This window comes from Gorilla gorilla, chromosome X (genome assembly GCF_029281585.2).
Source record: "Gorilla gorilla gorilla isolate KB3781 chromosome X, NHGRI_mGorGor1-v2.1_pri, whole genome shotgun sequence".
NCBI lineage: Eukaryota > Metazoa > Chordata > Mammalia > Primates > Hominidae > Gorilla > Gorilla gorilla.
The window spans coordinates 164,946,805-164,961,660 of NC_073247.2; the positions used below are offsets into that span (position 1 = coordinate 164,946,805).

At 51.4% G+C, this 14,856-nt stretch overlaps 1 protein-coding gene across 1 annotated transcript; it reads left to right on the forward strand.

Moving 5' to 3' along the window:
- Positions 1 to 1,381: 1,381 nt before the first annotated feature.
- On the forward strand, positions 1,382 to 14,442 carry LOC129529857 (PWWP domain-containing DNA repair factor 4-like). Its single transcript, XM_055375832.1, has 5 exons — positions 1,382 to 1,469; positions 3,229 to 3,295; positions 5,803 to 5,983; positions 6,681 to 8,429; positions 8,592 to 14,442. The coding sequence occupies exons 4-5, from the start codon at positions 6,892 to 6,894 to the stop codon at positions 13,180 to 13,182; spliced, it is 6,129 nt and encodes a 2,042-aa protein (XP_055231807.1). The 5' UTR covers positions 1,382 to 1,469; positions 3,229 to 3,295; positions 5,803 to 5,983; positions 6,681 to 6,891; the 3' UTR covers positions 13,183 to 14,442.
- Positions 14,443 to 14,856: the final 414 nt, after the last annotated feature.

The following is a 14,856-nucleotide window of genomic DNA, read 5'->3' on the forward strand; positions in this document are numbered from 1 at the left end:
ACTTTATGCCACCGAATGGTATGCTTAAATATCTAATTTTATGTTATCTGAGTTTCACTTCAATAAATATTTCTTTCAAAAATAACAATTCTTAGACCCATGCAATATATGTTCAAGTATTCTGAAAAAACCTGAGCGATCAGTTAAATGAAAATTTCAATTTAAAAGTAATCTTCAGCCCATTCATGTTTACATACAAATATGGTCCATGAAAAATAAGTCCATTTTTGACAACAACACAAGTATCGAAAGAAATATGCCAAAGAAATGATCAACAGAGTAACAAGGTAACCTGAAGAATGGAAGAAAATATTTGCAAACTGTGCTTGCGACAAAGAACTAATATGCAGAATCTACAAGGAACTCTACAAAAACAGCAAGGAGAAAGAGCAAATAATCCCATTAAAACGTGGGCATATGACGTGGACAGACATTTCTCAAAAGAAGATATACAAATGGACAAGACATATTTGAAAAAATGTTCAACATTGCTCATCATCAAGGAAACACCAGTGAACACCAGGGTGAGATAGCACCTTACCCGGCCAGAATGACCACGATTAAAAACTCAATAAACAATAGATGTTGGTGCAAATGTGGTGGAAAAGCATGCTTTTACGCTGCTGGCGGGAATGAAAATTAGTCCAACCCCTATGGACAACAGTATGGAGACTCCTTAAAGAACTAATAGTCGATACACCATACGATCCAGCAATACCACGACTGGGTATCTACCCAACGGAAACGAAGTGGTTATGTGAAAAAGACAGCTGCACCTGTATGTTTATCGCAGCACAATTCACAATCGCCAACGTGTGGCATCGACCTAAGTGCCCATCGACTGATGAGTGGAGGAAGAAAATGTGTCTATACACCATGAAATACTAGTCAGGCGTAAAAAAAAAAGAACAAAATCGTGTCTTTTGTGGCAGCTGGGATGCAACTGCAGGCCATTATCCTAAGTGAGCTAACTCAGGAACGGAAAACCGAATACCGCATGTTCTCGGTGTGAGCTAAGCTATAGGTACACAAAAGTACCCGACCTCGTGTGTTCTGGCGGTGGGAAAGGTGGCCCCTCACGGAACCTGGCTCCCACGTCCCTGTGCCTCAAGGGAGAACAGAACCTGTGACGCCTTCACTTGCCTCCCTCCATGACCCGTTCTGTGAAACTTCCCCTGCCCCCAGCGCCTAGGCCAAGGAGAATTCCCAGCCCTGTTGCGCATCCTTTCTTGGTTCCCGCGTGAGATTGGGCGGGGTGTCACGGAGTGAGCTCCAGATCGACGCTGAGCCTCGGGGGATGTATTGGCGCTTCCTGCTCTCCGTAGCAAGTCGTCATCCAGCAGAACCTCGGGACGACACTTCGGTTTCTATGACAACCAAGGTAAACGTTTCTTTCCTGGCGGCAGACACACATCGCAAGGATATTTACAGAGCGGACAGCTGGAGTAGCTGTAGGAACGTCAAGACTAGTAGGTGTCTGCTATCGATGTGACTGTGTCGGGGGCGGGGGGGGAGGTGAGGGTGTATGTGTGAGGATGTGTGTCTGTGTGTGTGTGTGTGACGGTGTGTGCATGTGTGTGGGTGTGTGTGTGTGAGGATGTGTGTGGACATGTGTGTATTGTGTGCGTGTGTGTGTGTGTGGGTGTGTGTGTGTTTGGGGGGGTGTGTGTGTTTGGGGGTGTGTGTGTGTGCTTGTGAGGATGTGTGTGGATACGTGTGCATGTGTGTGCGTGTTTGTATGTGAGGATGTGTGTGTGTGAGGATGTGTGTGTGTTTGGGGGTGTGTGTATGGATGTGTGTGTGAGGAAGTATGTGTCTCTGTGTGTGTGTGTGAATGTGTGTGGCATTGAGTTGACTGTCCTGACTCACTGTCCTGAGGTGACACCTGTTGAGCCAGAGCATTGTCACCCGAGTCAGTCCTTTAAAGCAGAGATCCACAAGGATTTCTGAACTCAAAGGAATGTCGCAGGTCTCCTTCAGGATGGAAATTTGCTCGCCTCCTCATTGTAAGAACGTACGATGCATACATTAGGAGAGGGAAATTTGATGCCGGCAAATGAGGAGCTACCATGGGTAGGACTGGAAGGCCTCCTGTCACTTTGAGCAGGCCGGGACTCATGCTGGGCTCATCCTGCGTAGCTGACCCTTGAGACCCATGTTCTGTAAAAGGTGAATTTCCTGGTCTCACTCCGCTAACTACGATGAGGTGAATTGAGTGAAAATCAGTGAGGGCCCCTTCTCGATGACAGAAGCGAAAAACACAGGCTCCTTCACCAGGGCGGGCCATTGTGTTCCTGTTGTCTACCAAACGGCTCTGCTCTCCAGGTCGGAGAGCGGTGCAATTGTTCACTAATTGCATCCTCTATTGATGCATGCAATTAGTGAACAGAATAAGGGGAAAACTGGACCGATACCAATTCTCACCCAATGTTGCTACAAGTGCACTGCAAACCCTAGGAAAGCGTGAGACCTGTCTCTAAAGGTGTGTTGAAAGTTTATGTGCAATTCACCAGCGCAAAGGGAAGGTGTAGGAATACACAAGAATGTACTTCCTTTAGAGAAACCATTTAATACACGGTGCCTTTATTGTACTAAAGGATGCCGCCAGCTCATCCTTTGAAGGAAACACCTGTTTGGGGGAAGATCTAAAATCACACACCCAGCAGCCGACGGGAGCTCCACAAAGCTCTGGTAATGCTAGGGAGGGGTGCTGGAGGGAGGATGCATGCCTCTCGGTGGGAGGGGGACCGTGTCAGGAAAGGGACCCCACTTTGAGAAGAGCTGCTGAGGACTGTGTTCTTTTACTTGTTCCTAAAAAGCAAATGAACCCTCACTTGAGAAAGGAATTAACACAGGGCTTCCAAAATAATTATCCCCCAAATCATGGCTGTCGTTGGGAGAAATAAAAGCTCGCGGTCTTCTAGTTCCTTCATCCCTCAACTAAAGAGCAAATGGAATAGAACAAAAGTTATATACCAAAAAGAAAATGCTCTACTGATAATGTCTTTAGGGACCTAAAATGGACTGTGATGTTATAGATTGTAGACTCACTATTTATCCTGTCTTCCTTTTATGTTCATCTGCTTAGTCTCATTGTGCAGGCGGTGTTTGATTTCACTTTGAAGTAAAATATTCAACACATTGTCCTACTCATTCAATAGTCTGAGAACTTGGGTTCACTCACAAAACTGAGTTGGGCTTAGTGAATGTTCCCTTTTTATCTCATAGATCCCGGTATGCGGAAGTAGATCAATATTTGCACATCATGATCTAGCTGGATCTGCAATATAGACAGGTAAAGGTAAACCTAGACAGAGATAGATGTAGACCTGTCTAGCTATCTTGCTCTATCTCTAGCCACTCTGCTGTCCATCCATCATCTCTCTGTCTTCATCCATCTCTATCTTTATCTCTATCCATCCATCTATCACCTATCTATTCTTATCATTCTTCATATCTATCAAGCCTCTATCTTCTATAAAATTATATTTATCTATCTCTATATCCAACTGTCTTTCTCTCTATATATCTCTTCATCATCTGTCTCCACCATCTATGTCTCTATCTCTGGCTCTCTATTATTCTGAATATCTATAGACCTTCTAGCTAATATATATCTTTATCTATCTCTATCTTTTATCCATCTATTTTTATCTATCCCTATGAGTCATTCAACCTCATCAATCTATATCCATCTCTACTTGTATGCATCCATCTATCTATCTGTCTATCCATCTGTCTATCCCCCATCTACCTGCCTACCTACCTACCTCTCTCTCTCTCTAGAGGGAGGGAAAACAATTGTGTTTCCCTTAGTACAAAATATGGGGAGAAAGTCACCAGCAAGACTATATTCAAACCCTTGATAGCAGGTATTTGGGCGATGGGCCAACGCATGTGGTGAGAGAACATTTCATATTTTGATTTCACACACTTCCCTTCTGATGATCTCTCTTGAGGAGGCATGGCTTTGGCCATCCGAACTTAGCTGCAATGGATATTTTGGTGGTCTGTAGAAGGCAGTCCCTTAAACTGTTTCACACCTGTAAAGATGTTGCCAGATGCCAATACGGAAGAATATTCAAATGGCTGTGCAAACTTTAAGCTTTTAAATATCTTGTAGAAATACACATGTATAAACAGGACAAAAATTCTGGAGTGTGTGGACTCATATACTTGCAATAAGCATTTCTGGGTGATGGGATTGCTGATGCTTACTATATTTCCTATTTAGAAATTTTAGACATCCCTTTAGATGTTTCCCTGTCTATGTTTAAAATAAGAAACTAAATGGAGAAGAAAACAGCATTTGTACTGGAAGCAGAAACATTTGCAGGAATGTGTAGAGTCAGTGAGCATGGATTCTACGCATCAATGCCAGGCTCCTTGAGTTTCCAACGTGTGTGTGTGTGTGTGTGTGTGTGTGTGTGTGTGTGTGTGTGTGTGTGGAGAGAGAGAGAGAGAGAGAGAAAGAGAGAGAGGAAGAGAGGAGAGACTCTGCATTTGGGGATGTGGGTAGGCATTGACTTGGGCTTGAGGGTGCCCAGTCACACCTGTTTTGTGACATGGGCTGGCAGGTCCAGTTAAGGGGAGATTGAAGTGTCAGGGTCATTGGTGATTCCTTCTCACTTTTGTTCGGGGTCCTCAGTTGACACTTGTGCTTGACAGCCCAGTACTCTGAGTTCTCTAAAGAACAGGGCATTAAACCTGTACGTTCATATACCCTCGTCTAAGAAAGGTTTTGCACAACTTTTCCCTAAAGTATGTATATCTCATCATCATTATACATTTCATATTACATCTACCAGCGCCCGTGAACAAAGACACACATACATGCATTTATTAAGAAAATAATTATTGGCCTATGAAACCTGTAATTTGAAGTCCGCAATGCATGAGCTAAAATATGTAAGTGAGCTATGATACCCAATATTGCACAGTACCAAATATTGTACAATGGCTATAGAAAACAACAACAGGCTAGCAGAGTGTTTCGATGTGGAAGGTGGGAAGTGAAGGATTGACAAAAGAGTTGCATCTTCAGTGCACGTTTCTATAATATGGGACATTTCATTAAATAAAGTTTGGAACTATCAGGGAAACCTCACTGTACAGACGTTCACACAAATGAGGTAGGAACATGGGCATTCACAAGACAATGTATCCAATTATTCTCTTAGGTTAGGAGCTCCAGTTGAAGATGATATGTGCATGTGTGTGTGCACATTGGCGCATCGGCAATGCCTTGGAAGCGGGCACATTATCATGTAGACTGAGCTTCTGTGACGTGATGTCCTTTCATATGTCTGTCTACACATCTCATATTCTATGCGAACCCATTTCATGTTATTTGAGAATCAGAAAAACACAGTAACATGACAAGACTCACCTGTCATGTTTCCTCATTTTATCAATCTCGTTGAGCACATTTCATTTCTCTCTCTCTCTCTCTCTCTCACACACACACACACACACACACACACAGAGAGAGAGAGAGAGAGAGAGAGAGAGAGAGAGAGAGAGAGACTGCTAACATGGAATCCTTCTGTCTTAGGGGGGTGCTCTCGGGAAAGCACTAGTTCCCAAGGTTCTGAAATGGAAAAAGACTAGCATACGCTAAGTGGCATAACAGGGAAATTGTTTGAGATGCAAAAGAAGGCAGAAAACAAAGATGACAACTATGTGATGCCTGAGATGAAGACGTCAGTTCTGTTTCAAAAGGGCATGCATTCAAGAGTTGGGTAGGGGAACAGGATAAATCACTTGATTGGCTTAATTTCCTATCTGTGTTTGTGTTTCCAGGTTGACATTAGGAGTGCATAGGTCCTGAGCATCTACACGTGGTGCCACTGGGTCGCCAGAAGAACAGTGCACTTCAGGGGCACAGAGTGGGGTTGAAGGGTCTGCACACCAGTGCTTGCAGTGTGAGCAGCAAGAGATCCAGCTCACAGAACCAAACCTGCTGCGATCCATGTGACACTGGGTAAGATTTCCCCATTGACTAAACATTCACTTGCATTCACTTCACGCTGACATTTCACAGTGGAATTTTCCTTGCCCGTCGTTGTACAGACACTTGTTTTCAGGATAAGAGTCACTGATTTGGTGTCGGCAGGCAAAAGTTTAAAGCCACGGTAGAGAGGTGCAGATGGCAGCCAGTGACCGCTGCCTGCAGCGATCCTCACGACCGATGGTAGCCAGTAATCACCAGGATGATCGCCACGCAGCTCTGGGTTCTGTGTGCTCTTGCACATGACATGGTGCCGACACCCAGCATCTGCATGTGGGAGACCTCCTCGGGCTTCCTGGGAAGCACAGGTCCATACTAGCACCCTAGAAATAAAAACATGAAGCATTTCCCCAGGTTTCCGCCCAAGGAGCCCAAAGGCACAGAATACTCAGTAAGAAACGTAGGGTCCCTGCTGGTACACCCACCTCCCCATGCAGGTGCTCCTCAAGACGGAATTGTTAAAATTAGGAGAAGGCCTTGGGTTTGCTGTGTAATAAAGCTTCTGTGGACCTTCTGTATGATCCCAAATACTTGCCATCTGTCTATCCCTCTGTCTAAGATTCACTTGTCATGTTTCCTTATTTTATCAACCTCACTGAGCAGGGCGCTTCGCGTTTCACGAAAGGATGCTTTCCTGATACATTTCCGCTCTCCCTTTACCATGTTGCAGCATACTCCAGAATTGTCCATTGGAAACACGAGTTCAAGTGCCTCAGGGAGATTCAGGAGGAGGAACACAGCCCACCCACACTGCACCCCCTTTGCAGTCTGAAGGCAAAGGATGCTCTGCAGAGCAGCTTGGTTTAGGAGAGACCTGCGGTAGCAGAGGGTGTGGCAGGCAGACCCCTCGGCCTCCCTTAGCTACCTTTTCCCAGCTCATCATGGACTCGGAGTACGTCCTATGCTCTTGGAAAGGCCGACTATGGCCAGCAAAGGTTTTGTGCACACGTGGGACTTCACCAAAAACGAAGCCTGAAAAGGCGATTTCTCTAGAAGTTCAAATCCTCGCAGTAGATGAAAAAATCAAGGTGAAAAGCACAGACGTGAAGACCCCAACTAAGTTTGAGATGGAAGACATTGCCGCCTCTGCAGCGGCACAGACGAAGCTCGGTGCCCCACTCAGAGAGAAGATGGGGTACAGAGGAACCCTTCGGGTGGCCCTGGAGATTCTGAAAGAGAGAACAAATCTGGGTGGAGGAAGGAAACCACATGAACTAGAGAGCACCACACCCTCTCAGCTTTCTCAAAAGGTGCCCGAAAAGCCAGCCAGTTCTGTCCCTCGTGAAGATGATTGGAGATGCAAAGGCGACCTAAGGAGGAGTCTTGGGAAGAGGGAAAACCCAAGCTCACCGACGGTCCCTTCAGAGAGTAAGCGTGCCCTGTGGGGTGACAGGTCACAGGAGCCCACAGGCATTGCCCCTACTCCAGGCGCCCTGCCCGGGGACAGGTCAGGGGCGCCCAGGGCCATTGCCCCTACTCCAGGAGCCATGCTCAGTGGCAGGTCACGGGCACGCAGGGCCATTGCCCCTACGCCAAGCGCCCTGCAAGGTTACAGGTCTTGGGCGCACAGGGCCATTGCCCCTACCCCAGGCTGCCTGTACAGTGACAGGTCACGGGCGCACAGGGCCATTGCCCCTGCTCGAGGCGCCAAGCACGGTGGCAGGTCATGGGCACGCAGGTCCACTGCCCCTAAACCAGGCTCCCTGTGCGGGGACAGGTCACAGGCGAGCAGGGCCATTGACCCTACCTTAGGCGCCAGGCGCGGTGGCAGGTCACGGGCCCACAGAGCCATTGCCCCTACTCCAGGCTCCCTGTGCAGCAACAGGTCACGGGCTTGCAGAGCCATTGCCCTTACTCCAGGTGTCCTCTGCAGTGTCAGGTCACGGGTGCCAAAGGACATTACCCCTACTCCAGGTGCCCTGCGAGGTTACAAGTCATGGGTGTGCAGGGCCATTGCCCCTACTCCAGGTGCCCTGCGCGGAGACAGGTCAGCAGCACGCACGGCCATTGTCTGTACTCCAGGTGCCCTTGGCAGGGACAGGTCACGGGCACGCAGCGCCATTGCTTCTACTCCAGGGACCCTGCAGGGAAACAGGTCATCTGCATCCAAGGCCATTGCCCCTACTCGAGGTGCCCTGCGAGGTTACAAGTCATGGGGGCGCAGGGCCATTGCACCTAACTCAGGCGCCCGGCGCGGTTACAGGTCAAGGACAGGCACCGCCATTGCACCTAATCTGGGCGCCCTGGGCGGGAACAGGTCAGCGGCACACACGGACATTGCCCCTACTCCAGGCGCCCTGCGAGGTTACAGGTCACGGACGTGCAGGGCCATTGCCCCTACTCCAGGCGCCCTGCGAGGTTACAGGCCACGGTCCCGCAGGGCCATCGCCTCTACTCCAGCCACCCTGTGTGGTGAAAAGTCACGGGCGCACACCAGCCTTGCCCCCGCCCCAGGTGCTTTGCGCGGTGACGGTTCACGAGCACGCAGGGCCATTGTCCCTACTACATGCCCATTGTGCGAGATATGGTCACGGGTGGGCATAGGCATTGCCCCTATTGCAGATGCCCTGCGCCGTGACAGGTCACCAGTGCGCAGGGCCATTGCCCCTACTCCAGGCACTCTGAGCGGTTACAGGTCACAGGCACGCACGGCCATTGCCCCTACTCCAGGCGCCCTGCGAGGTTACAGGCCACGGTCCCGCAGGGCCATCGCCTCTACTCCAGCCACCCTGCGTGGTGAAAAGTCACGGGCGCACACCAGCCTTGCCCCCGCCCCAGGTGCTTTGCGCGGTGACGGTTCACGAGCACGCAGGGCCATTGTCCCTACTACATGCCCATTGTGCGAGATATGGTCACGGGTGGGCATAGGCATTGCCCCTATTGCAGATGCCCTGCGCCGTGACAGGTCACCAGTGCGCAGGGCCATTGCCCCTACTCCAGGTGCCCTGCGAGGTTACAGGTCACGGGCACGCACGGCCAGTGCCCCTACTCCAGGCGCCCTGCGAGGTTACAGGCCACGGTCCCGCAGGGCCATCGCCTCTACTCCAGCCACCCTGCGTGGTGAAAAGTCACGGGCACACACCAGCCTTGCCCCCGCCCCAGGTGCTTTGCGCGGTGACGGTTCACGAGCACGCAGGGCCATTGTCCCTACTACATGCCCATTGTGCGAGATATGGTCACGGGTGGGCATAGGCATTGCCCCTATTGCAGATGCCCTGCACGGTGACAGGTCACCAGTGCGCAGGCCCATTGCTCCTACTCCAGGCGCCCTGCGCTGTGACAGGTCACGAGAACTCACAGCCATTGATCCTACTCCAGGAGCTCTGTGCAGTGACAGGTCAGGGGCAAGCAGGGCCATTGCCCCCACTCCAGGCACTTTGTGCAGTGAAAGGTCCCGGGTGCGCAGGGCCATTGCCCCTACTCCATGCGCACTGTGCGGGAAGGGGTCACAGGTGGGCACGGGCGTTGCCCCTACTTCAGGTGCACTGCGCACAGACAGGTCACGGGCAGGCAGGGCCATTGCACCTACTCCATCCGCACTGTTCAGGGTTGGGTCACGGGCGGGCACAGGCATTGCCCTTCCTGCAGGTGCCCTGCACCGTGACAGGTCACCGGTGCGCAGGGCCGTTTCTCCCACTCCAGGCACCCTGCACTGTGACAGGTCACGAAAATGCACGGCCACTGGTTCTACTCCAGGAGCCCTGCCCGGTGACAGGCCAGGGGTGAGCAAGGCCACTGCCCCTGCTCCAGGCGCCTTGTGCAGTGAAAGGTCCCGCGCATGCAGGAGCATTGCCCCTACTCCATGTTTACTGTGCGGGGACAGGTCATGGGTGGGTACGGGCATTGCACCTACTCCAGGCGCCCTGCTTGGTGGCAAATCAAGGAAATGCAGGGCCATTGCTATTACTCCCGGCGCCCTGCGTGGTGGCAGGTCACAGAAACGCAGGGTCATTGCTCCTACTCCAGAGGCCCTGCACGGTGACAGCTCACCAGCCCACACGTCCATTATTCCTTCTCCAGGCGCCCTGCATGGTGACAGGCCACCAGCGCACATGGCCTTTCCTTCTACTCCAGGCACCCTGCATGGTGATGGCTCTCAGGCACACATGGCCATTGCTCCTACTCCAGGCACGATGCGCGGTGACAGCTCAACAGCGCGCACGGCCATTGCCCCATCTCCAGGGGCCCTGCGAGGTGACAGGTCATGGAAACGCAAGGCCATTGCTTCTACTCCAGGTGCCCTGCATGGTAACAGGTCTGACAGGTCACGGAAACGCAAGGCCATTGCTTCTACTCCAGGCACCCTGCACGTTGAGAGGTCACCAGCACTCAGGGCCATTGTTCCAACTCCAGGCACCCTGGGCCGTGACAGCTCACCAGGGCGCACGTCCATTATTCCTTCTCCAGGCGCCCTGCATGGTGACAGGTCACCAGCACACATGGACATTGCTTCTACTCCAGGCGCCCTGCACGGTGACAGCTCTCAGGCGCACACGGCCATTGCTCCTACTCCAGGCACCATGCACGGTGACAGCTCAACAGCTCGCATGGCCATTGCCCCATCTGCAGGGGCCCTGAGAGGTGACAGGTCATGGAAATGCAAGGCCATTGCTTCTACTCCAGGTGCCCTGCGTGGTAACAGGTCTGACAGGTCACGGAAACGCAAAGCCATTGCTTCTACTCCAGGTGCCCTGCTCGGTAACAGGTCTGACAGGTCACGGAAACGCAAGGCCATTGCTCCTACTCCAGGTGCCCCGCGCATTGACAGGTCACCAGCATGCAGGGCCATTGCTCCTACTCCAGGCGCCCTGGGTGATGACAGCTCAACGGCCATTGCCCCCACTCCAGGGACCCCGCGAGGTGACAGTTCGCCAGCAAACACGGCCATTGCTTCTACTCCAGGCGCCCTGCACGGTGACACCTCTCAGACACACGAGGCCATTGCTCCTACTCCAGGTGACCTGGGCGGTGACAGCTCATCAGCGCACAAGGCCATCGCTCCTTCTCCAGGTGCCCTGCATGGTGACAGGTCACCAGCACACACGGCCATTGCTTCTACTCCAGGAGCCCTGCATGGTGACAGCTCCCAGGTGCACACGACCATTGCTCCTACTCCAGGCGCCCTGCGCGATGACAAGTCATGGAAACGCAAGGCCATTGCTACCACTCCAGGCACCCTGCACTGTGACAGCTCACGAACGTGCACGGCCTTTGCTCCTACTCCAGGCGCCCTGCATGCTGACAGGTCACCAGCGCACCAGGACATTACTCCTACTTCAGGCGCCCTGCACCGTGACAGCTCAAGAGAAAGCAGGGCCGTTGCTCCTATTCTAGGCGCCCTGCACCGTGTCGGCTCTCAGGCACACAAGGCTATTGCTTCTACTCCAGGCCCTCTGCGCGGTGACAGCTCACCATTTCACACAGCCATTGCACCTATGCCAGGGGCCCTGCACGGTACCAGGTCATGGAAATGCAAAGCCATTTCTCAGACTCCAGGCACCCTGTGTGGTGACAGCTCAGGAGAACACATGGCCATTGCTCCTACTCCAGGCGCCCTGCACAGTGACAGGTCACAGACACATACGGCCATCGATCCTACTCCAAGTGTCCTGCGCAGTGACAGCTCACCAGCGTGCATGGCCATTGATCCTACTCCAGGTGCCCTGGGCAGGGACAGGTCACAGGCGCTCATGGCCATTGCTCCTACTCCAGTTGGAATGCAAGCACATGTGTTGCAAAGCCCCCGAGCCTGCCAGGATTCCCTGACGCTTTCGCGGCATGTTTGTGAGAAGAAGGGGAAGAAAAGGGCAAACGCCTCAACTCTTATGTCCCTGCCTCCCACAGTAACGGAGGAGGGTGCATCTCTGCCTCCAGGTCTCACCAGCCCTGCACCCCCCGCTCTGAAGGAAGAGACACAGGACAGCCGCCTGAAGAAGGCCCTGGCTGCATCCCCGGAATGTTCTCCCTTCTCGGGGAGCATTCAGGACCCCGGAGAGGGTGCCTGGAAGCCAGGCTGGGCAGGTATGGCTGCATCCTCTGGGTCCCGTCAGCACAGGCTGCCTTCTTCACTCCGGCTTGCCAACAGAAAAAGGAAGCGTCCAGGTCCAGATTTTCAGAGGAGACCTCAAGGACCTCAGACGCCTGGTGACGCTAAGCTTGCTGATCCTGTCACCACCATTCAAAGGGCTGGCGGTAAACAGGATGGGCAGCCCCCCAGCCTTGCTTTTCCACAGGAGCCACATCCCATCGAAAGGGGAACGATGGTCTGGTTCAAATTTCAAGATCATCCGTTTTGGCCAGCAGTGGTCAAGAGTGTCAGCAACACAGACAAGACCGCGAGGGTGCTCCTGCTTGAGGCCAACCTGCACCATGGAAAGCGGGGCATTCAAGTTCCTCTTCGAAGGCTGAAGCACCTGGATTGTAAGGAGAAAGAGAAACTGCTGAAGAGAGCCCAGAAGGCCTACAAGCAAAGCGTCAACTGGTGCTTCTCACTGATCTCCCACTACAGAGAAGGACTGGTCCGGGGTTCTTTCCGGGGCTCTTTCCTGGACTATTATGCCGCAGACATCAGCTACCCAATCAGGAGAGCCATCCAAGAGGGAGACCGGCAGATTGACTTTCCAAAGGTGAATTATGGCGACCTGGAAGACTGGGAGGAGGAGACCTCCCTGGGCGGGAAGAGGCCTTGCAAGAAAATCCTCCCGGACCGGATGAGGGCCTCTCGGGACCGAGACAACCAGAAGCTCGTGGACTTCATCGTGAGGAGAAAGGGGGCCGACCCCCACCTTCTGGACATCTTGCAAGGCAGGAAGCAGTCCAGGTGGCTGACCGCGTTTCTGAAGCCACACAGGGATTTGCACTGCATTGAAACATACCTGGAGGATGACGATCAGTTGGAAGTCGTGGCCAAGCATTTACAAGAAATCTACAAGCAAATTGACAAGACCATGCTGACTCTGATAAGGGATGACAAAGTCAATTTCGTTCTGGAAGTTCTTCTGCCGGAAGCCATGATTTGTACCATCGCCGCACTTGATGGGCTGGATTACAAGGCAGCAGAGGAGAAGTACCTGCGAGGACCACCTGTGCATTCCCGGGAGAAAGAGCTGTTTGACAGAAATATCTTAAAGAAGGCAAGAAGAGAACCAGCAACCACCCATACAGCTAATTAGCTCCCGCCCGCCTCCCCCGCACCCATACCTTCGCAGGGAGCTGCCTCCTTTCTAGAATTAATGAGGAAGCCTCCTCCCTTCCCCAACGCGTGTAAGTATGTTCTGGATATTCGAGACTTTGGGAATGTGAGGAATTCATTTCGGGCCCATCTCTCGCATGTGGTGGTGGCACATTCATCACCAGGTCTTCATCGCAAACTCGTGAAGAGCTATTTTGTTAAACGATTGCAACCCCTTGCGATTCCCTCAACGTCTTTGGATGTGTAGTTGTCCCGATAGGTTTGAAACACAAGAGCATTGATTTTCATAACCTGTCTTTTGACTGGACTTGGTACTTTCACTTAGGGCCTATATTCTTTTACACAAAAAGCCACTGGTATCAGCTTTTAAACAACAATAATTTTTAAAGCCTAATGTATATTTTTATGGAAACATCAGTGAGACTTTTCATTCTTTTGGCGATACGTGGATAGAAACCATCAGATTCCTCTTTCAGATAATTCCTGCCTTTTCCCTGCTATGCTTGTTTATTTTTTGAAAAGTAGCCCCGAGAGTTGAATCCCATGAGAGAGTCATTTTCTCCTATGTTAACACGACCTTCCGATACTTTTTCAAAAAGCAAACTGCAGGCCAAACATGAAGTTACCGAATGGCTTGCACGTAGTCCATATGTGCTTGAGTGAAATCTCAGTGTGCAGTGAGCGTCTTGTCAGCCTCATGCAAGATTGTCGCTCTGCATTTCCCTGAAATTCCACACCCTCCTTCAACGGCTGAACTGTTTCCTAGAACAGGCTTCAGGCTGTCTTCATAACTGACAGTGATGGATCTTCTCCCTCTAACTGTCGGTCCCCTGTGGAGGGCAGCTAGAGCCATCTCCTTCTTGGCCTGGCTTCTCTCCACCTATGTGGCTGGCCCAACTGCTTAGGAGCCCGTCTACCTGCCCGTAAACTGGAGTAAAGCCAGCTCCTTGTTCTGGATCCAGAATCCCCCGAGACGTGGCCATTTGTCTCAATGTCACCAAGCTTCATCTTCCGACTTATTCACGGGCCAGCTCCAACAGGTCCCAACAATCTAGACACAGGCTGGTAAGCCATTCCTGGCTGCTAGAGGCGCCAGGGCTGGGAGTTGGAAAAATGGGTCACAGGGGCAGCCTTCATTCCACTAAGTGGGGCCGGCCCTTGGTGGAATAATATTAAACAGATGCAATTCAGACCTAAGTTGTGAAGCCCACAGATTGCTAGGCTAACTTGAAACAAGATGGTTTTTGAGGATAAGTGTTATGGAAAAGCCAGTTTGTTTTTCAAACTTGATGCTAAAATAAACGTGAAGGCCTTCACATGAACCTGAGTCCTTTTTTAGTTCTTAGAGGAAATCACCTGTTCTCATGAGACCATGTTATGTGTTCACATGGCCATGTGTTGGGGTAACATTGGCAGAGGAGCTGTTTGGAGTCACCTTAAAACCACTGTGTCTCCCACCTTGAACTTCAGCTGTGTCATGCTTGAGATTGCCCAAATCCATAGGCTGAATGTCTAGGAAATATATAGACACACTTCCAAAGCAGTAATAGCTTGGAAATTCTGACGAAATTTTAGAAGAGAGCCTTCCAAGTGGTGTATACATCAGACCCGACGGAACCCTCTCTAGACTCTGCCTGAGTGTGACCAAGACTCC

Excerpts from the sequence above, each read along its gene's own strand:
- LOC129529857 (XM_055375832.1), top strand. The coding sequence starts at position 6,892 with ATGGACTCGGAGTACGTCCTATGCTCTTGGAAAGGCCGACTATGGCCA. Across the intron at positions 8,430-8,591 it reads GCCACCCTGTGTGGTGAAAA|GTCACCAGTGCGCAGGGCCA; the intron begins GTCACGGGCGCA and ends GCGCCGTGACAG.